Source organism: Physeter macrocephalus, chromosome 20 (genome assembly GCF_002837175.3).
Source record: "Physeter macrocephalus isolate SW-GA chromosome 20, ASM283717v5, whole genome shotgun sequence".
NCBI lineage: Eukaryota > Metazoa > Chordata > Mammalia > Artiodactyla > Physeteridae > Physeter > Physeter macrocephalus.
The window spans coordinates 103,136,223-103,158,429 of NC_041233.1; the positions used below are offsets into that span (position 1 = coordinate 103,136,223).

The 22,207-nt window shown below is 43.7% G+C and overlaps 2 protein-coding genes across 7 annotated transcripts in view; both read left to right on the forward strand.

Annotated features, from left to right (window-relative positions):
• Nucleotides 1–15,963, forward strand: part of SLC7A2 (solute carrier family 7 member 2) — an 87,318-nt gene extending 71,355 nt beyond the window's left edge. For 2 of the 5 annotated variants that reach the window (XR_003677508.2, XR_003677507.2), the window contains 2 exons: nucleotides 4,509–4,801; nucleotides 15,878–15,963. The gene's annotated coding sequence lies outside the window, so the exon portion shown is untranslated. Of the gene's footprint in view, nucleotides 1–886; nucleotides 985–4,508; nucleotides 4,802–15,877 lie in introns of those variants that run through there. The other 3 variants (XR_003677506.1, XR_003677505.1, XM_028481245.2) reach the window with 3 other exon arrangements.
• PDGFRL (platelet derived growth factor receptor like) overlaps nucleotides 6,241–22,207 on the forward strand; it is a 49,886-nt gene continuing 33,919 nt past the window's right edge. Inside the window, exons 1-2 of one of the 2 annotated variants that reach the window (XM_024131465.3) lie at nucleotides 6,241–6,746; nucleotides 15,878–16,175. In XM_024131465.3, coding sequence (XP_023987233.1) covers nucleotides 6,692–6,746; nucleotides 15,878–16,175 — 353 coding nt within the window. In that variant the 5' untranslated portion in view covers nucleotides 6,241–6,691. Of the gene's footprint in view, nucleotides 6,747–15,734; nucleotides 16,176–22,207 lie in introns of those variants that run through there. The other variant, XM_028481252.2, reaches the window with a different exon arrangement.

Consider the following 22,207-nt stretch of genomic DNA (forward strand, 5'->3'; position numbering starts at 1 on the left):
GAGCGTAATTTCTCTTGCCCCATTTTAAGTAGACCAGGGTTCTGGGATCCTTACCTTACCCCATGGTGTCTCTTGAGTAATTCTGGGAGCATCGAAAATGTGTAGCATTTATATTAGAATGAGATTCTCAGAGCTATATTTAAAACCACTAAAGTTAGCTCCTGCTCTCACCTTAAAACACTAATTTAAAAAATCATCGTAGTGGTATTACGATAGTTAATGAAGACTAGTTAGAGAAGTGAAATATCCTTATTTTGGGGGTGTGGCGGGGGGGTAGATGTCCAAAATATAGGCTGATTTTTTTTTTGGCTTACCTAACAAATGCCTGATGTTATTCACCACTTTGAAGGAGGTGGGAGTAGAGGAAGCAGAGGAGTGGGGAGATTTTTCAGAACAAAGCAGTCAAACAATTACCATTAATTAAGATTTATAATGAAAATGCTACATATAAAAGAACTCGCAAATAAGAACATCATAAGGAAGCACTGAAATTGCACTTTAGCCTTTGGTAGCTGCTTCTTATCATCCATCAGATACACACTGTGTATCAACCTGTTGCTTCTAAAGACACTTGAAAGAAACGTGCTTCTACAGACCTAAGTCTCTAAGCGCGGCCTGCTCCCCACCCCTGGGTCACACTTACCTCTCGCGCTCTCCCATTTCCTCATTTTTGCTTCTCCTTCTGCTATTTTCCCCTTTTCTCTCCCAGTCTCCATTTGTTAAGCCAATGCCAGGGGCTGCTGCCCTTGCTCTATGGAGAGAGGTGATAATGCACAGTCGCTAGGATAAAGCTGTGCCCTCCCAAGTACGACAGTGGTTCCCTGGACACGGTTTTATTTTCATTTTTAATTATTTTTTTTGACGCATACTATTATGCTCGTTTCAGGTATACAACATAATGATTCAACACTTAAAGGCTGTTTTTAAGAGGCTGATTCTGTGTCGTCAGGCTCCTCTTTTCCAGCATCAGGAAGCTGCTGATGATTCACGGGAGGCTTGGACCCCCTGCTTTGTTCCATCGCTGAGCCACCCCACGCTTCATGAGGTTGGGGGTGTGGTCAGTGGACTGCAAACACTAGAGGCCAGTGTTAAGAGCGTGGTGGAGGGAGCAGACAGGCAGCAGCTAAGAAAGAAAGAAAAACTGGCTGTTGCAGGTAATGTGATCGTTTATCTAAAAACCCAAGAGGTCACCTGAAAACTATTTAGACTAAATGAGAGGGTCCATTACGGTGACCAAACACAAACATACAAAAAGTGATCATGCCTTAGGAAACCAGGCTTCAAGCAGTATTTGACTTAGAGCTGTAAGGCAATGCTTATTTTAATTGGCCAATATTACAGCAATTGTTGGAGAAAGAATGGAGAAGATGAATGCAAACAGAGCATCTAATAATAAAATTCCTTCTCACCCTAGAGACAAAGCAGATGGGTTTTTTCAGTGAAATACAACCTATAAAAAATGCAACTTTGGCAGTTTCATTTTTCAAATTTGGAGTCATCTTGTGATTGTCTCATTCAAGGATAGTAAGCCTTGTGACTATCTTGGAAAGCCCCTATATCTCTTGTAACCCTCGCTCCCATCCTAACAGACTGCGTTAGTTCCTAGGGCTGCCATAATGAAGTACCACAGACTGTGCAGCTTAAACAACAGAAACGTATTTACTCACACTTCTGGAAGCTAGAAGTCAGAGATTAAGATGTCAGCAGGGTTGGCGTCTCCTGGGGCCCAGATCCTTGGCCTGTAGATGGCTGTCTTCTCCCTGAATCTTCACACGATCTTCCCTCTGTGTGTGTGTCTATATCCAAGTTTCCTCTTCTTATAGATAAGAATACCAGTGATACTGGTTTAGGGTCCTCCCTAATGACCTCATTTTATTTAATTACCTCTTTAATTTACCACATTCTAAAGTACTAGAGGTTCAGACTTCAACATCGATTTTTTTTAATGCAGTATATTTGATTTACAATGTTGTGTTAATTTCTGCTGTACAGCAAAGTGTTTCAGTTATATATATATGTACATCCTTTTTATATTCTTTTTTATTATGGTTTATCCCAGGATATTGAATATAGTTCCCTGTGTTATACAGTAGGACCTATTGTTTATCCAGCCTATATGTAATAGTTTGCACCTGCTAATCCCAAACTCCCACTCCATCCCTCCCCCTCCCCCCTCCCCCTTGGCAACCACAAGTCTGTTCTCTATGTCCATGAAGGACTTCAACATTTAAATTTGGGGGGAAGTGGGGGGACACAACTCAGACCATAACACAGACCTAGGATAAGTTTAGACACATAAATTTAGCTAAAGTATATGTGACAGAGGTTTGGGAAAATACAATTCCAAAATTATTTTCTATATACCAGTTAACCAATTTGAAAATGTAATGGGGGAAAATTTCATTCATAATAGCAAAACAAATACATAAGCAAGTAAAAATAAGAACTAAGTTTAACAATTAACAAGACTTACATGGAAAAAATATAACTATGTGTTTATAACTATATAGGTGCTTAACTATATAACTACACACACACGTCTATACACATACACACACGCACATAGGTAGCCCAAATTTAGCTAAAGTGTATTTGACACAAAATACACTTAAGAATGCAGGCTTGGGATTACAGAATTTCAAAATTATTGTCCTAATACCAGCATTCACCAATTATAGAATATAATGGGGACATAAAAATAGACTTGAACAAATGGAAATATATATAACTTTATGACACATTCTGGGATAGGAAGACTTAATATTGTAAATATGATCATTCTTCCCCCAAATATAAATTCGATGCAATCATAATCAAAACACAAAGTTTTTATGGAGGTTAACAAAGTGATTTCAAACTTCATCTGGAAGAGAAAATGTACAAGCATAATTAACATAAGATCAATGATGGGGGCATCCCTTGCCCAAACAAATAACAAAACATACTATAAATCGGTACCAGTTAATGAATGCAGTGTGGTGTTTCTATAGGTATAGATAAAAAGATCAATAGAATAAAATAGACAAAACTGAAACAGACCCATGTACATGTGTCATTTAATACACACTAAAAGTCAATTCAGAAAGATGGGAAAAGAACCAATCATTTAACAAATGATAATGTGACACTGATCATCCAACTGGAAATATAAACATAAAATTAGATTTGTAATTTGTGATACCAAAACCAAAAAATGATAGATGGATTTAAAGACTAAACAGACCAACAAAATTATAAAAGTTTTAGATGAAAATATAAAACACGTAATTTGCTGATTTGTGGCAGAGAAGGTCCATCTAAGGGGATATAAAACCCAGATGCCATGAAAAAAATTACTGAAAAATGTAATTGCTAAACATTTGTTGTATTTCTTAAAGAAAGGCATCATTAGCAAAACTAAAACACAAGCAAAGGATTAGAAGAAAATGTCTGCAATATGTATAACACCCAAGAGCTTATTATCCAGAACATATTAAGATTCTACTATAGTAAGGCAATAAGAAAAAGAACTCAATTTTAAAATACAAATGGCTAATAAAAACATAAGATGGGGCTTCCCTGGTGGCGCAGTGGTTGAGAGTCCGCCTGCCGATGCAGGGGACACGGGTTCGTGCCCCGGTCCGGGAGGATCCCACGTGCCGCGGAGCGGCTGGGCCCGTGAGCCATGGCCGCTGGGCCTGAGCGTCCAGAGCCTGTGCTCCGCAACGGGCACGTGCCGCGGAGCGGCTGGGCCCGTGAGCCATGGCCGCTGGGCCTGAGCGTCCAGAGCCTGTGCCCCGCAACGGGAGAGGCCACAACGGTGAGAGGCCCGCGTACTGCAAAAACAAACAAACAAACAAATAAAAAACCATAAGATGCCCATCCTCAATAGTAATAAAATGAATAGGAATTGAAATAGCATAATGAGATCCCCCCTCCCAGGTTGTAAAAATTGAATAGATTAGTCACGTCCAGGACTGGTGGGTGGGAAGAAATGCTAGGCTCATGGGCTCCCAAGGAAAGTAGAATTGGCTATAAATAGGAACAGCTTTGTTGAATTGGCAGCATTAATCAAAATTGCTAAATATCATGGCCTTTAGCTGAAAAATTTCATTTTTATCTATGTATCTGTGTTATAGAAATACTCATGGGCATAAAGCTATTTGGATAAGGACAGTTATTGCAGCATTTTTTTGTAAAGGAATTTTTTAAAACAACCAAAGTATCTATAAACAGGAGCAAAATTTAAACTATGATGCATCATTACTATGAAATACTTTATAGCTAGACGGGTCGGGGACAGGAAAGGGTATTTTTATTATTTTTATCATTTCCTGTCCTATATAATTCTGTGGTGGTTTAAAATATTTTTTAATGGATTAATTAATTTTGAAAAAAAAGTTCTTTTTGCAATAAAAGAAAACACAGGTGGAGTAGCTGAGGGTTAAGTGCAACCCTCATTAATGTCAACTTTCTTCATATGTGGTGCCTTTTGGTCTCTCTCTCTCTCTCTCTTTCGCTCTCTCTAGTAAACAACCACCAGACGCTTGTGGGAAAGAGCTGCTGAAGGATTCTGGGCTCTCCTTGTGTCTGAGGCTCCCAAGCATTCGAAATGTTCACGCCAGCCTGCATTCAGCTTTTAAGGAGTCATTACAATTTTAGCTGTTTGCTTTTCATGGCTACTTCGACGGCAGCCACCTACCCCTCCCGACTCCTTCAAAGGGTAGAACAGACTGTGTGTTTCCTCTCTCCGTGGAATGGGTTGCAATTCCGTCCATCTGGTTGTTTTGCCATCTTAGCTCTCTGTTATCAAGCCTATCAGGTAAGTCACAAAGTACTTGCCTCCAGTCTTGGGAGTTTCCGAGGAGTGACTTTATGGTCCGGAGGGCCCTGTTGGAAAGCTCTCACTTCTAGTGATTTCAACAGCTCACGGTGACCGGTAGAGTGAGGGTCCGACCCAGAGACATGGGTGTCGGACAAAACCTGGATTAAGACTTCCTACCAGTTGGCCTTTGGGCTGCCTCATCGATAAAATGGGGCCGAAACTAACCACACAGCCTCCCTTGTAGGTTTGCTGTTGATACGAGGAACAAGAAACGCATGTTGAGGGTTTTATGCTCTGTGTGGAACACGGTAAGTTCCTAATTAATGAGTATTATTTTCCAGAAACTGGTGGTAGAATGCAAAATTTAGTAAGACGCATTTTTTGCCCTTGAACTCAGGAGGGTGCAGGAGAAAGAAGCACAACCAGATTCACTGCTAAGTCCTGCATTTGGTTGTAGCTGCCGCCATGAAGTATTTGTACTAGGGAAGCGCTTAGCCCAGCCAGAGCAGGTGAGGTCTGAGCTGAGCCTTGTCGGATGAGCTCGGCCAGGGGTTGGGGGCGAGAGGGCAGGCAGGTGGTGGAAGGGGGAAGGGGACTCATGGCGGCAGAGGGGACAACGGGAGCGGTGGACCCCCGCGGTCGCTGGGCCAAGGGGGCTGGGAGCGTGCTGTTGGCGCGAAGGGCTGGACGGGAGCAGGCGGCGGCGCTGTAGATGCCCCCCAACCCTGGGGCCGGAGAACTCGAGCAGGAGACTTGCTGGAGAGCCTTTGAAGGGTTTTTAGTTGGGTTAGAGTTTTTTGAGAGTTGCATTTGAAGATCAATCTAATAGCTGGAGAAAGAATGGATTGAGGTGCAGGAAGGAGGGGCAGGGAGACCAACCAGGAGGCTGTGGCCCCTTGCTGATGACAGACGGTAACATCGTGAGCCGGGGCACGGAGGGAGGCCTGATGGCAAAGTGCGGCGGCCTTGACGCTTAGCCGGGCAGGGAGAGCCCGCAGGACGTGGGGGCGTGTGCAGTGAGGGACAGGAGGTGTAGACGGAGCCCCAGGCCCCAGCACAAGAGGGAGAGCCAGGGTGTCGATTTCTCGGAGTCCGGAGGGGCCCCTGATGCTCTTGCTTGGATCTGTTTTCTGGCACAGTCCCTCCTGAACGCTTAATTGAGTCGTATGTAGGGCAATGGGGACTTCTGAATAAAAGAGGAAGGAGAAATTTCTCCAAAACCTCCCCCAGGCACCGGGGAAGGAGCTGGCCTGCCGTGGGCCCCTCTGAAGGCAGAGCAGCCTCCCCAGTGAAGCCCCAGGGCTCTCGCGTCTCAGCTGCAAGACAGACGACGTGTCCAGCAGGTACAGGGCTGAGTGCAGAGCCGGGACAACCGAGGGCAGTGGTCTTGTCAGTGAGAGCCAGTGAGAGACCTGCTTTTTACAGAGCATTACGGCTGCACTTGAGCTGGTGGGGAGAGCCCTGGTGGCATTTGGACAGCTACGGTTAAATGTGACCCCATCAGTACCCGCAGGATTGCGCGGGGCCTGCTTGAAGTTGGTAAATGTCGTGAAGCGCCGAGCGTTGGGGGAACGCGATGAGTGGCTGCTATAATTGACATTTCACCCTCAGCCCTCGCCCTCGGCGCCGGGAAAAAGCGCAGCGCTTCACGGCTCCGCCAGGGGGCAGGAGAGGTTACATTACACAGAATTTAAAAAAAAAAAGGAAAATCCCCAAACTTTCCCCCCAAATCTGTTTTCCTCATGAAACCGAATCCTCCAGCTGCGGCGTCCCAGGCGCCCGCCCCTCGCCCGCCGCCTCCCCTGGCGCCCCTGCCCTCGCCCTGCGCTTTCCGCGCGCCTCGGACCTGCTGTCCCCCGCACCTCTGCCCCACCCCTTGCCCTGAAGATGAAGGTCTGGCTGCTGCTGGGTCTTCTGCTGGTGCACGAAGCTCTGGAGGACGGTGAGTTACTCTGCGTGGGGGGCTACCCGGCTTGTGCCTGACTTGATCCCGGACTCCGCCCTCCCCCCCGCACCCCAGCCCTCGTCGTCCTTCAGTTCTTCTAACTTTAGACCTTCCGAGGCCCAGCCCTGGAGCCGCTCCCTACTCCGTGCACCTGCCCCCCCCCCCCAGGAGGGTCTCCTTACCTCCCTCTCTCCACCTCCCCTCGGAGCCCCTGGGACGGTGGCAGCTGCTCTGACCCTTAGGATCCCCACAGAAGCGCTCCTGCGCTCCTGGAAAGCTCTCGGCAGCCGGCAAACGGAACAACCCCAGGCAGCCCCTGGTCCAGCCCCCAGTGTCAACGTGTCTGTCTGGGAGCGGCGGATCGTTTCCACCTCCGCGCGGCGTTCGCCCCGGGTCTCTGCTCGTGAGGGCGGGTGCCACCTAAGCTGAGCCTTTTGCAAAATTGGAAGAGTCCTCCTCCCGCCTCTGCAGTCCTAGATTCGTTTCACAAACAAGCGTGGGCTTGAATCCTGCGAGATGTGCCTAAGTCTTAGACCAGATATTTCTGGGTATCAGACCTTCTCCAAACGACTCAAAAACCCACAGCTGTTACACTTCTTATCTGATTGGAGGGGAGAAGATGAAGGACATGGATTTATGTACACCATACGGGGGCCCTTGTGCCGCTGATCTTTTTTGAATGTGTGCCTGTCCTGGGCCCACCCTGTTGTGTAGACTCACAACCACAGGGCCAGACTTCAGTGTGTGTGTGTGTGTGTATTGTTGTATTTCTATGTCTATTATCTATATTTGTTGGCATTTGTTTGGTTGGCTCCATTAGTTTTCGATTGGTGTTATTCGTGCAGTATATTTTGCATCTGTTACATCCTGGTATCCTGAAATCTCCCTTGGAATTCTGCTCTGCAGTCACTATTTCTGCTGGTTTTGGTTGCAAAAGCAGCTTTTGCTGTTATGCAACCTCCCGCTGGGGCCAGCTCACCCTGGCTCACGTCTTTTATCCACTACTCAGTCCTGACCAGTTCCTTTCTTTCCCATGAAACTAGAAGCATTGGCCAGAAAAAGACCACATTCTGGTTTGCAAAGTCCAAAATGGTTGTGGGACTTGAAGTTGAATGTGAGGCTCCTTAAGCCTAGAGCCCTGCTGGATAAAGCGTGGGCAGTGCTTCTCCTGGGGAGGGGCGGGGAGGAACAGGTCCTCTTTGCCTAGAGAGCAGTTGGCGTGAGTTCACGGTGTAAAATACAATATTAAATTGCTCCTGGCAGGTCCTCCTATGTGATCGCTGAAGTGATGGAAATGTAGTATTTGGTATCACTTTTTGAATAGGGCAAGAGACGGTCAGACAAAATAATTTCAAGTGGCCCATTCGCTTGGTTACACAGTGCACCCAAGATGCCTGCCGCAGGGGCTTGGGAGGCAGCCTCAGCCTCTGCCTCCTGAATCTCTCCCAGCTAATGTGTGCCCAGACCATGATTACAAACAGCTGCCTGAATCAATTAGCATCTGTTTGTCAAAGGTAATTTATACAAACAGTATAGATTTATGAGACAGAGAAAGTTGAACACAGACTCTTTTATAAGAAATGATAAATTTTAGATGTGATAATAGCACTGTGGCTTTGTTTTTAAAAGTAAAGTATATAGTATAAACTTTGTGAATAAAATATTGAACACAGAAAAGAAAATCTGCTTCAGTAAAGTATATAAGTTTTTCTAAACCTATTAAGAATGTTTTCTCGGGTTTGAGTTATCACGTGGCTGTCTGGGACCAGGAACTGAGAGTGGCTTAGGTGAAAGTAAAAAGTAAAGTATATAGTATAAACTTTGTGAATAAAATATTGAACACAGAAAAGAAAATCTGCTTCAGTAAAGTATATAAGTTTTTCTAAACCTATTAAGAATGTTTTCTCGGGTTTGAGTTATCACGTGGCTGTCTGGGACCAGGAACTGAGAGTGGCTTAGGTGGGGTCCACTTCCAGTGCCAGCCCTGATTAACAAGTCGGAATATGGTGCATTCCTGGGTCATCCCAAAGCACAAACTGCAGACACAGGCCCATGACTCAACTTCTCCCATTGCCTTTGTCTTTCTGATCACTTCTAGGAGAGGCTTTCTAATAGTAAAAGAATTCCCTGGAAGCATATACTGGGTGTACATCTGCTCTAACCCAGCAAAGTTTGCCTGGCTTCATTCTAAAATGCTTTAAATTTTTAGAAGTAATGTTATTTCTTCTCATGAAGAGTGGAGTTGGAAGGGCATGCCACTCTTGTGGCATGAAAGTGAGGCATGAAAACAGTTAATAAAAGGCCCAAGATGCCACTTAGAGCCAGACGTGGCTCATGGCACCTGATTTTCAGCATTTGTATGGAATACATGCCACTGTGTTTGTTGACACGGTGCTGATATTTTTACATAAGAGAGTACAACATCACAGGTCCTTACCAGCTTTTGTTATCTACATATTTTTACCCAGTGTTGGGAGCAAATGATGAAGTATAAATATTGATTTGTTACTGCTGTTTTGTCAATCTCACGCCAGACCCTTGATCAATACTAATTTGATCTTCAGTCTAACGTGGGCTTATTTTCTGTCCTGTGAAGCTTCCCTTTCTGGGGAAACTAAAGAGATTCAGTATGATGTGAGGGCAAAACAGCCTGATCTCTAAGAAGGTAAGGGGAGTGACACTGAAAATGAGTCTCTAACCAGCACTCAGTATCACTATTGTGACTCAATTTATTCCTTGGAAAAAGGATAAAAATTAATTCAGAAAACCTTATAATGAAAAAATTGTAAAAACTCTCATTGTTCACAAGTGCAAATAATGAATGTTTTGAAGCATCTAGGATCTTGGTCTGTATGTTTGACATACAAAATCATCTCTGATTCTTAGAGCTGGAAAAGAGAAAAGTTTAGGGGCAACGGAGAGACCGGGCAGTGTGCCAGCCAGAGCAGTGAGAGAAGTTCTGAGGATGGATGGCTGCCCCTGTACAAGGTGGTAAAACCCTGCCCTTGGGGTCCTCACGGTCTAATGGACAGGACAGGTAACAAACAAGTAAAGATAACATTTCAGGAACTGATAAGCGGCGTGAAAAATCAATAATCAGGATGTATTAGTTTCCTAGAACTGCTGTAACCAAGCACAAACTAAGATACTACAAGTTCTTAGTTCTCACACAGTTCTGGCAGATAGAAGTCAAATGAAGGTGTCAGCAGGGCCATGCTGCGGCTGAGACCCTGGGCCGCATCCTTCCTTGCCTCTTTCTAGCTTCGGCTGGCGGCCGGCGATTCTCGGTGTTCCTTGGCTTACAGCTGTATCTCCCCAATCTCTGCCTCTGTTGTCACTTGGCCATCTTCTCCCTCTGTGTGTGTCTTCCTCTGTGTGTGGGTCTCCGCATGAGGACCCCGGCTTATCGGATTAGAGCCCATCCTAATGACCTCATCTTTTCTTTTTTTAATTTTTATTGCAGTATAGTGTTTCTACTGCACAGCAGAGTGAATCAGCTATACATGTACATATATCCCCCTTTTTTGGATTTTCTTCCCGTTTAGGTCACCACAGAGCACTGAGTAGAGTTCCCCGTGCTATACAGTAGGTTCTCATTAGTGATCTGTTTTATACATGGTATCAATAGTGTATATATGTCAATCCCCATCTCCCAGTTCCCCCCCCCCTTTCCCCCTTGGTATCCATACCTAATGACCTCATCTTAACTTGATTATGTCTGCAAAGATCCTACTTCCAGATAAGGTTACATTCACCAGTTGCAGGGGTTAGGACTTCAATGTATCTTTTTGGAGACGCAGCTGAACCTATAAGGTAGGGTAAGAGGATGGAGAGGGTTGCCGAGGGCAGTGTGCATGGGGTTTGGATAGGAGGGTCAGAGGCCAGCTGAGAGGGAGGGAGCAGGTGCTGCTTGTCTGAAGGAAGAGCCGCGAAGCCAAGGGCATGAGCTTCAAGGTGTCCTGGTGGTCACTGTGGCTGAAGGAGCACATGAGAAGTGAGACGGGAGTCGGCAATGCCCTGTCGGGTGTGGGAAGACTTAGGGCTTTATTCTAAATTCGGTGAAAGTCACTGGAGGGTCTCCAGCGGAGAAGTGCCCATGGTCTAACTTATATTTTCAAAGGTAGGAGTGCTTAGGTAGAAGCCAGGAGCCTGCATAGGGGGCTCTTTTAATAGTCTAGGTGAAAGTGGTTGCACCTAGTGGATGTAGGGAGTAGAGCCTGGGTTCGGGGTCTATTTTGAGGGCAAGGCCAAGAAGGCTTGCTGCTGGATTGGACGTGGCTTTGGAAAGAAAGAAGAGAATCCTGTGTGACTCAGAGGTTTATGTTCTGAGCAACTGGGTGAATAGAGTTGCCATTTGCCGATAAAGGGACAACGGGGAAGGAGTTGATTTGAAAGGGCATCTAGAGTTCAGTGTGGACCCGTCCAATTTGAGATGCCCCCTAGCCTTCCATGTGGCAGTGCTGAGTAAGCGACAGAATATTCAGATCTGGATTTAGAGGCAAGGTGAGGACAGGAACAAGGCAGCTCTCAGCATATAAATGCTGTTAGTGCCAAGGGGACTGGTGAGGCCACGTAGAGACGGAGGGGTTGCAAGGATTCAGCCCTTTGGGCTCAGCCAGGAAAGGAAGATGAGGAAGGCTGCCAAACGGACCGAGAGCCAAGACAGTGCCATGTCCTGGAAGCCAAGCGAATAAAGTGTTTCGAGAGAGAGAGGTCATTTTGCAGTATATATTAATATGGGATCATTATGTTGTTCACCTTAAACTAATATGTTAGTTGAGCTGTCAATTACATCTCAAAAAAAGAGCGTGATGAACTGTGTTCCGATGGATGCTTTGAAAAAACAAAATGTGTCAATCTAAGGTCTTTATCCTGAAATAGAAGTATCTAATCTTAGAGGTTGCTCTCATAAGAAAATGATACTTTAAGCAATGATATTGAGGGTATTTTGGAGTGGGTTCCAGAGGGGGTCGGGAAAAGAGGCTCTCATCGTTCTACATTTTTACCTCCCTATGTCATTGCTTTCTCAACTGCTCATATTTGTTCTTGGAAAAGTATATGTGTTCCTATGGGGTGTTTCATGAGGAATGGAAAAACGAGAGTGGGGTGTCCCAGTTTATACAACTGGTTAGGGGAACCCCTGAGCTACCCAGCAGATTTATAGTGTGGATATTTAGATGCTGCTCTCAAGTCAGACCTTTCCCCTTAACTGCCCATGGAGAGAAAAAAAGCGAACAGCTTCAGGTCTTTGATGTGAATGGCTGTGTTTACAGGGAGTCCGCATCTAAGCAGCTGTCAGTGATTCTTCTAATGAATTTATTTTCTCCTCCCACACAGTCTGATAGAATTAGAGGTTAACAATCAGGTCATCTTTATTGAATAAGCTTTGATTGCAATCCATCCTCAGCTGATGCTGAAGAATTACAGTCCTTTGCCCTATGTACTTCTCGTAGTGCAGCATTTACTCATTCATTTTGGAGATGTTTTTTGACCAGCCTCTCTTCACTTGGGGATTGTAATGTATGCCTTGGAAAAGCATCTCCAGCCCTTCCAGGACGGCTGTGCCCTCATCCCGGGCATCAAGTTCTGTTTGACTTGGAACTCCTTGTCAAAGCCCGTGACCTACCAAACAAAGAAGCCACTTAGATAATGGTGCTGTGCCTGAGATTCATGCAGATAAAGTGAAAATGCTGATCTTGAGTGAATTGAAAGCAACAAGACAAACCAGAAGAGACTCTAGATCTGGTTTTTCACCGCCGCCTTAGTAACCTTGGGTGAGCTACTTGGCATCTGTGGTCTCAATTTTTCACCTGTAAATTAGGAAAAGTAATGAGCTGCTTTACCTCCATCACAAGTCTAGCATGGAGATCACCCTGAGACATTACGAGACGACCACAAAACAAGCAGCACCTTGCTCGCACTGACTTACTGTGGGTCAGACACTGGTCTCAGCACTTTAAACATATTAACTCGTTTAATCCCCACAGCAATCCAGGAGATAGTCATTATTACCATATAATTCTCAATCTACAGAAGAGGAAAGTAAGAGAGGGTAACTTCCCAGGGTCACACGGTAAGTCAGCAATGACTTCAGGACCTAAAGTCTGTAATGACATTTAATGGTTTGTGAATTTTGTCATTTATTTCTCTGAAATATACTGTGCCATAATCTCAAAAACGCAATGGTAATGGACTTTCACTTTTGTATATCTGCATTGTAAATTCTTATATTTTTTTAGGCCTTTGGAAACTAACTAATTTACTTAGTTAGCCTGAAGAGTCATTCTTTGAAAAAGACAGACATGGGATTTGGGAGTCGCTCAGTCCTAGGACTTGTCCGTGGGACCCCTGGTCTGGCTCCTTGAACTTTGTGTCATTCCTGTCAAACCATGGACCAGTTCCACGGTCAGGCAGCTGGACCGACTGGTGGGCCTATTTGGTCAAAAGGTCAAATGATTTTTCAGGGACGATAACACATTTGAAGGCGTAATATCCATAACTAGTTAATCGAATATCCCCGAGTAGCATCACCACACGGGATCTGAGAGCTTAGAATCAGGGAGACTGCGTGGGCTGCCTAAATTCCCGAGGATTTACAAACAGTTGTTGTCGTTTCCAATAGCTTGAATTCCTGTTCATGATGAAGAACAAAACACCAAATTAGACATCAATCCGGAGGTCCTATGACTCTCCCAGGCATAGTCTGACCGAAACGCTTGCAGGGCACAGACGACTTGGACAGCATCATGGGAGGCTTTTAATTTCTGCCTTAAGAAAAGGACAGTGACCTTTACCTATTGTAACAGTGAGGCTTATGCTTCACAATCGATGTTGCTGGATTGGAATATTTCTGTGGGTCTAAAATGTTCCCAGCGATGACGGTGCTTTTCCTTCTGGGAGGTTGTGGAAATGTGTGCACTGGCGCCCCTGCCTGTCCCCGTCTGTCGTTAGAACCCTGGGCGTAAATAAACCAAATGTGCGGCGTCTGGGGAAGTCTCGACAAACAGCAGGTATTGGGACTCGCCTTGGAGACTAGGGCTCGAGGGCACAGCCCTGCTCCCTGGAAGGACTGAGAAAGCTCAGCAGGGCCCGTGACCCAGAGGAACCAGGGTAGAGGAAGGATGGGAGGTAAGAAGAGACTCAGACCCCGGGGAAGGAGAGGTCCCAAGTGGACCTGGAGTCATGGAAAGGCTCGCGGGGCTCCGGAGCGACGCAGCCACGCCCAAAGGAGGCCGCGAGCCAAGGACTGGGTGTCGATACTGAGCTCCCAGTGGGGTTGGTTCCAGAGTCTGGGTTGGGCTGAACCAAGAGGGGAGGCCAAATGGCTCCTGTTTCAAAGGGCAACGCACACAAGAAGCCAAGTCCGTCATTACACAGTCGAGTCCACGCCGGCTGAGGTTTTGGTGCAAATTATCAGACTGTGGCTCCATGAAACGCTCCCCACCCGTACCCACACCACGTGAACAGCCCAGATCAAGACGGAACGGTCCTGGCAGCCCCTCTCCTGCCCCCTCCTGGTCATCCGCAGCCCTCGTAGGAAAACCACCGCCTGCCTCCCCACCTCAGAGACTCAGACCTGAAGTTTCGAAAACATCAAGTCTCTAACGTGCATACATCAGGAAACCTGCATTTCTGCCATCCTGTGAGAAATCAGACCCTGTAACCCTGGACACTCGCTCCCTCCGGGCAGCTGTCCCTTCGGGAGGGCGTGGCCTCTGCAGGCCCACCTGGCTCACCTCCTTTTGTCACCAGCCTGGTCTGCTGGTGTAAGAGCTTGCAACCCTGGCCTTTTTCTGTCTCTTGATCCCGATTTCAGTGTCTCTGTACTCTTGACCACCCGAGCCCTTTATACACCAAGGTAACATTAGATAAATAAATACGAACATCAAAGAGGGAAAAAAATTTTCTCCTGATTTATCACATTTCCCCATTTTATACAAATGCCCCTGTAATTCCCTCAACTGGCCAAGATTTGTGTAGTGATCTCTTCCAAATATCGACAGGCTGTTGATCCTCATGTAGTGAAATGGGGGGTCAGGAGACCTGAGTTACTTTCACATCCTGTCGCTAGCCAGCTTCGTCCAATTTAACTTTTAAGGCCTGCTTTATTATTTTTTAAAATGTATAACATGAGGACCTTAAATGATCTCTCAGGACCCTGTAAGTTTGGACGTTTTATGATTCTGTGGGCTTACGTCAAGGTCACCTTGGAGCTGATGCAGACACTGGAGCAAATGAATTGCCAAGTCTCCTCCTCTTTGCTGGGTGGACACAGCATATGGCCATGCGGGCTGGGTGGACAGCTGAGATTTCTGGAACCCAGAGGTATTCCAAGGGCAGGGCAGCATGGTCTGTAGAGAAGGGAAAAACAGCAGTAAGGAAATGGACTTAAAGGTCGCCAGTTCTTACCACCATTTGCCAGCAATTCTCAACAATGTTGGTGATAAAATACTCCTCCCCGCAATGTATTTTGTTGGCTAAATTCTAAACCTTTGCTAAAGTTACCGTTGAGTTTTAATCATGTATATGTATGCTTTAAATGAACACAGGGTTAGTACTTATTTCTTACTAAGCCTTGTATCCTCCATGGATGTTGTCCGCCCTGACAATCACAGGCGCCACAGTACGTACTCATTTGGGAGAAAGTTTGTGATGGTTTGAAATCTTCTGAGTGTGCTTGCAGTGTAGTCTGTGTCTCCACTCCCTGGAGACTACATGTTCCTGGGTTTAAACAATTGGTTCAAAATGAACAATGACAGCCCTGAGATGGCAAGGACCAGAAGCAGACCTTGAGAGGCTTCAGGTCCACCATTCTGGGTACCACCTTAGAGCGGGTGACACTGAGTGTGAACCAGGAGAAAACGTTGTTTTCTTTGGGAAGTGCGAATGTTAGTTCATACGTGAGATATTTTGCTGAGTTTGAACAAAATCTTGGAAGCTGAAATTGATTCCCTTTCAGTTACTAATTGGTTTAAAGCTAAAGAATGAACCAAGAAAATAATGATTATTCCTGAAAATAACTTTGACATAGGAGGAGAGGGATATTAAAAACGATCTGTTTCAGGGGTTGAAGGCTCTGGGTATGTTAACCACCAAAGCCCATTGCTCTCTCCTCATGTTTGTACCAGTTACTGGTCAACATCCTCCCAAGAACAAGCATCCAAAGGAGCCGGGAGAGAACAGAATCAAGCCTGCCAACAAAAAGGTGAAACCCAAAATTCCTAAAATAAAGGACAGGGACTCCGCTGATTCAGCACCAAAGACACAGTCTATAATGATGCAAATGATGGATAAAGGTCGCTTTCAGAAACCCGCTGCAACCCTGAGTCTGATGGCAGGGCAAACTCTAGAGCTTCGATGTAAAGGGAATAAAATCCGATGGAGCTATCCTGCGTACCTTGACACCTTTAAGGACACCCGCCTCAGGTAAGCCTTTTCTTTTACTTGTGTTGGGTCAAGGATATGGTTTCATACCCTTGCTTAATATCACATTGTGCTGACATCTACCATTTTACTTTAGCAGATTATAAAAATGGAAGCTCATGGAGCAAAAGCCATTGGTTTTATTGCTTCACCCAGTTAAAAAAAAATTATTGCAAATCCTACCAACATTGTTTAAACAGTGAACTGTTAAAGGAAGCCGTATGACAGATAGTTAAAACTGTGATGTATAGAGGTAGAGATTTAAGAATTCATACAGTAAAAAATAATGGACTCGATGCTTTATGTCATTTTTTCAGTAATTGTAATGAAAACTGACTAATGGGAGATTCCTATGAGCAACTTGACCAGAGGTGAATTGCTTTTGACCTTTTCAACTTCTACTGATTTATTTTGACTTTTCCAAGTATATGGCTTTTATATTCAGAGGCATCCGTTGGTAAGAAGGCTAAAGATTTCTCATGTCTGAATGAGTACCTTCAGGAAAAGTGGTTAAGATGATGATTAGGAAAACTATGAAAGGCAAGAAAGCAGAGCATGTTTTAGAGGGTGCCAGAAAGGGCCTATGGCATTAGGGGGTGTTTTCCTGCGTATCTTTGGGGAAGCCCCCTAAACTCCCTCCCGCAGTTTCCTCTGGCAAAGAATGAAGGGGATTGGTCTATGTGCTTCCTAAGTTTCTTTCTAGACCTTTCTTCATATGAAAGGTCAGGATATTCTTCACATGACTCAGGATAGAGAAAGAGAGGAGATCGTCTGTTTGGGACGATTGGAATGAGGAGAAGAAAGAATGTGGATCTCAGGCATCCATCCCAAATGCTGCATGTTCAAAAGAGATTCGTGTTTCTACACACACTCCACCTCCTTGGATCTCCATCTCCCTCAAGGACACCACCATCCACTCAGCTGCTCAGCCTGAAAACCGGGGAGCGTCCTTGCCTTCTTCCTCTCTCCCTCACTCCCCACATCCAGTCAGTCACCAAGTTCAGTCACTTCAACTTCCCTTCCTCCCTTCCTTCCATTTTTATTGAAGTAGAGTTGATTTACAATGTTGTGCTACTCTCTGCTGTACAGCAAATTGACTCCGTTATACACATAGAGACATTCTTTCTAAAAATTCTTTTCCATTACGGTTTATCCCAAGAGACTGGATATAGTTTCCTGTGCTATACAGTAGGACCTTGTTGTTTATCCATTCTAAACATAATAGTTTGCACCTACCAACCCCAAACTTCCAGTCCATCCCTCTCTCTCCCCCCTCCCTTTTGGCAACCCTAAGTCTGATCTCTGTCTGTGAGTCTGTTTGTTTTGTAGATAGGTTCACTTGTGCCATATTTTAGATTCCACATATAAGTGATATCATATGGTATTTGTCTTTCTTTCTGACTTACTTCACTTAGTATGATGGTCTCTAGTTGCATCCATGTTGCTGCAAATGGCATTATTTCATTTTTTATGGCTGAGTAGTATTCCATTGTATGTATGTACCACATCTTCTTTATCCATTCATCTGTCAGTGAGCATTTAGGTTGTTTCCATGTTTTGACTGCTGTGAATAGTTCTGCTATGAACATAGGGGTGCATGTATCTTTTGGAATTGTAGTTTTGTCCAGGTACATGCCCTTGAGTGGGATTGCTGGATCATATGGTAATTCTATTTTTAGTTTTCTGAGGAACCTCCATACTGTTTTCCATAGTGGCTGCACTAACATTCCCACCAACAGTGTAGGAGGGTTCCCTTTTCTCCATGCACCCTCCAGCACTTGTTATCTGTAGACTTTTTAAGGATGGCCATTCTGACTGGTGTAAAGTGATACCCCATTGTAGTTTTTTTTTTTAAACATCTTTGTTGGAGTATAATGGCTTTGCAATTGTGTTGTTAGTTTCTGCCTTATAACAAAGTGAATCAGCTATACATGTACACATATCCTCATATCTCCTCCCTCTTGCATCTCCCTCCCACCCTCCCTATCCCACCCCTCTAGGTGGTCACAAAGCACTGAGCTGATCACCCTGTGCTATGTGGCTGCTTCCCACTAGCTACCTATTTTACATTTGGTAGTATAAATAAGTTCATGCCCATTGTAGTTTTGATTTGCATTTCCCTAATAATCAGTGATGTTGAGCATCTCCTCATGTGCCTACTGGCCAATCTGTATGTCTTCTTTGGAGAAATGTCTACTGTCTTCTGCCCATTTTTCAATTGGGTTGTTTGGTTTTTTTTGCTGTTGAGTTGTGTGACCTGCTTGTATATTTTGGAGATTAAGCCCTTGTCAGTCACATCATTTGCAAATATTTTTTCCCATTCTGTAGGTTGGCTTTTCTTTTTTTAAAAAATTATTTCCTTTGCTGTGCAAAAGCTCATAAGTTTGATTAGGTCCCGTTTGTTTATTTTTTCTTTTTATTTCTATTGCCTTGGGAGGCTGACCTAAGAAAACATTTGTACAATTTATATCAGAGAATGTTTTGCCTATGCTCTCTTCTACGAGTTTTATGGTGTCATCTTATGTTTAAGTGTTTATGCCATTTTGAGTTTATTTTTCTGCGTGGTGTGAAGGGGTGTTCTAACTTAATTGATATACATGCGGCTGTCCAACTTTCCCAGCACCACTTGCTGAAGAGACTATCTTTTTCCCATTTTATACTCTTGCCTCCTTTGCTGAAGATTAATTGACCATATGTGGCATTTAGGTTGTTTCCATGTTTTGACTGCTGTGAATAGTTCTGCTATGAACATAGGGGTGCATGTATCTTTTGGAATTGTAGTTTTGTCCAGGTACATGCCCTTGAGTGGGATTGCTGGATCATATGGTAATTCTATTTTTAGTTTTCTGAGGAACCTCCATACTGTTTTCCATAGTGGCTGCACTAACATTCCCACCAACAGTGTAGGAGGGTTCCCTTTTCTCCATGCACCCTCCAGCATTTGTTATCTGTAGACTTTTTAAGGATGGCCATTCTGACTGGTGTAAAGTGATACCCCATTGTAGTTTTTTTTTTTAAACATCTTTGTTGGAGTATAATGGCTTTGCAATTGTGTTGTTAGTTTCTGCCTTATAACAAAGTGAATCAGCTATACATGTACACATATCCTCATATCTCCTCCCTCTTGCATCTCCCTCCCACCCTCCCTATCCCACCCCTCTAGGTGGTCACAAAGCACTGAGCTGATCACCCTGTGCTATGTGGCTGCTTCCCACTAGCTACCTATTTTACATTTGGTAGTATAAATAAGTTCATGCCCATTGTAGTTTTGATTTGCATTTCCCTAATAATCAGTGATGTTGAGCATCTCCTCATGTGCCTACTGGCCAATCTGTATGTCTTCTTTGGAGAAATGTCTACTGTCTTCTGCCCATTTTTCAATTGGGTTGTTTGGTTTTTTTTGCTGTTGAGTTGTGTGACCTGCTTGTATATTTTGGAGATTAAGCCCTTGTCAGTCACATCATTTGCAAATATTTTTTCCCATTCTGTAGGTTGGCTTTTCTTTTTTTAAAAAATTATTTCCTTTGCTGTGCAAAAGCTCATAAGTTTGATTAGGTCCCGTTTGTTTATTTTTTCTTTTTATTTCTATTGCCTTGGGAGGCTGACCTAAGAAAACATTTGTACAATTTATATCAGAGAATGTTTTGCCTATGCTCTCTTCTACGAGTTTTATGGTGTCATCTTATGTTTAAGTGTTTATGCCATTTTGAGTTTATTTTTCTGCGTGGTGTGAAGGGGTGTTCTAACTTAATTGATATACATGCGGCTGTCCAACTTTCCCAGCACCACTTGCTGAAGAGACTATCTTTTTCCCATTTTATACTCTTGCCTCCTTTGCTGAAGATTAATTGACCATATGTGTGTGGGTTTTTTTCTGGGCTCTCTATTCTTTTCCATGGATCTGTATGTCTGTTTTTGTACCAATACCACACTGTTTTGATTACTGTAGCTTTGTAGTATTGTCTGAAGTCTGGGAGACTTATGCCTCCTGCTTTGTTTTTTCCCTTGGGATTGTTTTGTCAATTCTGGATCTTTTATGGTTCCATATAAATTTCTGGATTATTTGTTCTAGTTCTGTGAAAAATCCATGGGTAATTTGATGGGGATTGCATTAAATCTGTAGATTGCTTTGGGTAGTATTGCTATTTTAACAATATCAATTCTTCCAATCCAAGAGAATGGGATATCTTTCCATTTCTTTGAATCCTCTTTAATTCCCTTTATTAATGTCTTATAGTTCTCAGTGTATGAGTCTTTCATCTCCTTGATCAGGTTTATTCCTAGGTATTTTATTTGTGTGTGTGTGTGATTTTAAAAGGTATTGTTTTTTTACATTCCCTTTCTGATATTTCATAGTGAGTGTAAAGAAATGCAACTGATTTCCAAATGTTAATCTTGTATCCTGATACTTTGCTGAATTCATTTATTAGGTCTAGCAGTTTTTGTGTGGAGTCCTTAGGGTTTTTCTGTGTATAGTATCATGTCATCTGCATATGGTTACAATTTTATCTCTTCCCTTCCAATTTGGATAGCTTTTATTTCTTTTTCTTGTCTGATTGCTGTGTTGAATAGAAGTGGTGAGATTGGGCATCCTTGTCTTGTTCCAGATTTTAGCAGGAAGACTTTCAGCTTTTCACCATTGAGTATTATATTGGCTGTGGGTTTGTCATAAATGGCTTTTGTTACGTTGAGGTTTGTTCCCTCTATAACCACTTTGGTGAGAGATTTTTTTTTATCAAGAATAGATGTTGAATTTTGTCAAATGGTTTTTCTGCGTCTATTGAGACGATCATGTGGTTTTTGACTTTTCTTTTGTTAATATGGTGTATTACATTGATTTGTGGATGTTGAACCATCCTTGTGAACTTGGGATGAATCCCACTTGGTTGTGATGTATGATCTTTTCTATGTGTTGTTGGATTTGATTTGCTAATATTTTGTTGAGAATTTTTGCATCTATATTCATCAAAGATATTGACCTGTAATTTTCTTTTTTGGTGGTATCTTTATCTGGTTTTGGTATCAGGGTGATGATGGCTTCATAAAATGTCTTTGGGAGTGTTCCATTCTCTTCAGTCTTTTGGAAGAGTTTGAGAAGAATTGAGATAAGTTCTTTGTATTTTTTTTTTTTTGTATTTTTTGTAGAATTCACCTGTGAAGCCATCTAGTCCTGGACTTTTGTATGTAGGGAGTTTTTTTTTTTATTATTACACATTCCATTTCACTTATAGTGATTGCTCTGTTCAAATTATCTATTTCTTCTTGATTAAATTTTGGTGGGCTGTATATTTCTAGGAAGTTGTCCATTTCTTCTAGGTTGTCAAATTTGTTGGCATATAGGTGGTATCTTTATCTGGTTTTGGTATCAGGGTGATGATGGCTTCATAAAATGTCTTTGGGAGTGTTCCATTCTCTTCAGTCTTTTGGAAGAGTTTGAGAAGAATTGAGATAAGTTCTTTGTATTTTTTTTTTTTTGTATTTTTTGTAGAATTCACCTGTGAAGCCATCTAGTCCTGGACTTTTGTATGTAGGGAGTTTTTTTTTTTATTATTACACATTCCATTTCACTTATAGTGATTGCTCTGTTCAAATTATCTATTTCTTCTTGATTAAATTTTGGTGGGCTGTATATTTCTAGGAAGTTGTCCATTTCTTCTAGGTTGTCAAATTTGTTGGCATATAATTGTTCGTAGTATTCTCTCAAGGTTTTTTGTACTTCTGCAGTATCAGTTGAGATTTCTCCTTTTTCATCTCTGTTTTTGTTTATTTGGGTTCTCTCTCTTTTCTTCTTGGTGAGCCTGGCCAGAGGTTTGTCATTTTTGTTTACCCTTTCAAAAAACCAGCTCTGGGGCTTCCCTGGTGGCGCAGTGGTTGCGAATCCGCCTGCCGATGCAGGGGACACCGGTTCGTTCCCCTGTCCGGGAAGATCCCACGTGCCGCTGAGCGGCTGGGCCCGTGAGCCATGGCCGCTGAGCCCGCATGTCCGGAGCCTGTGCTTCGCAACGGGAGAGGCCACAACAGTGAGAGGCCTGCGT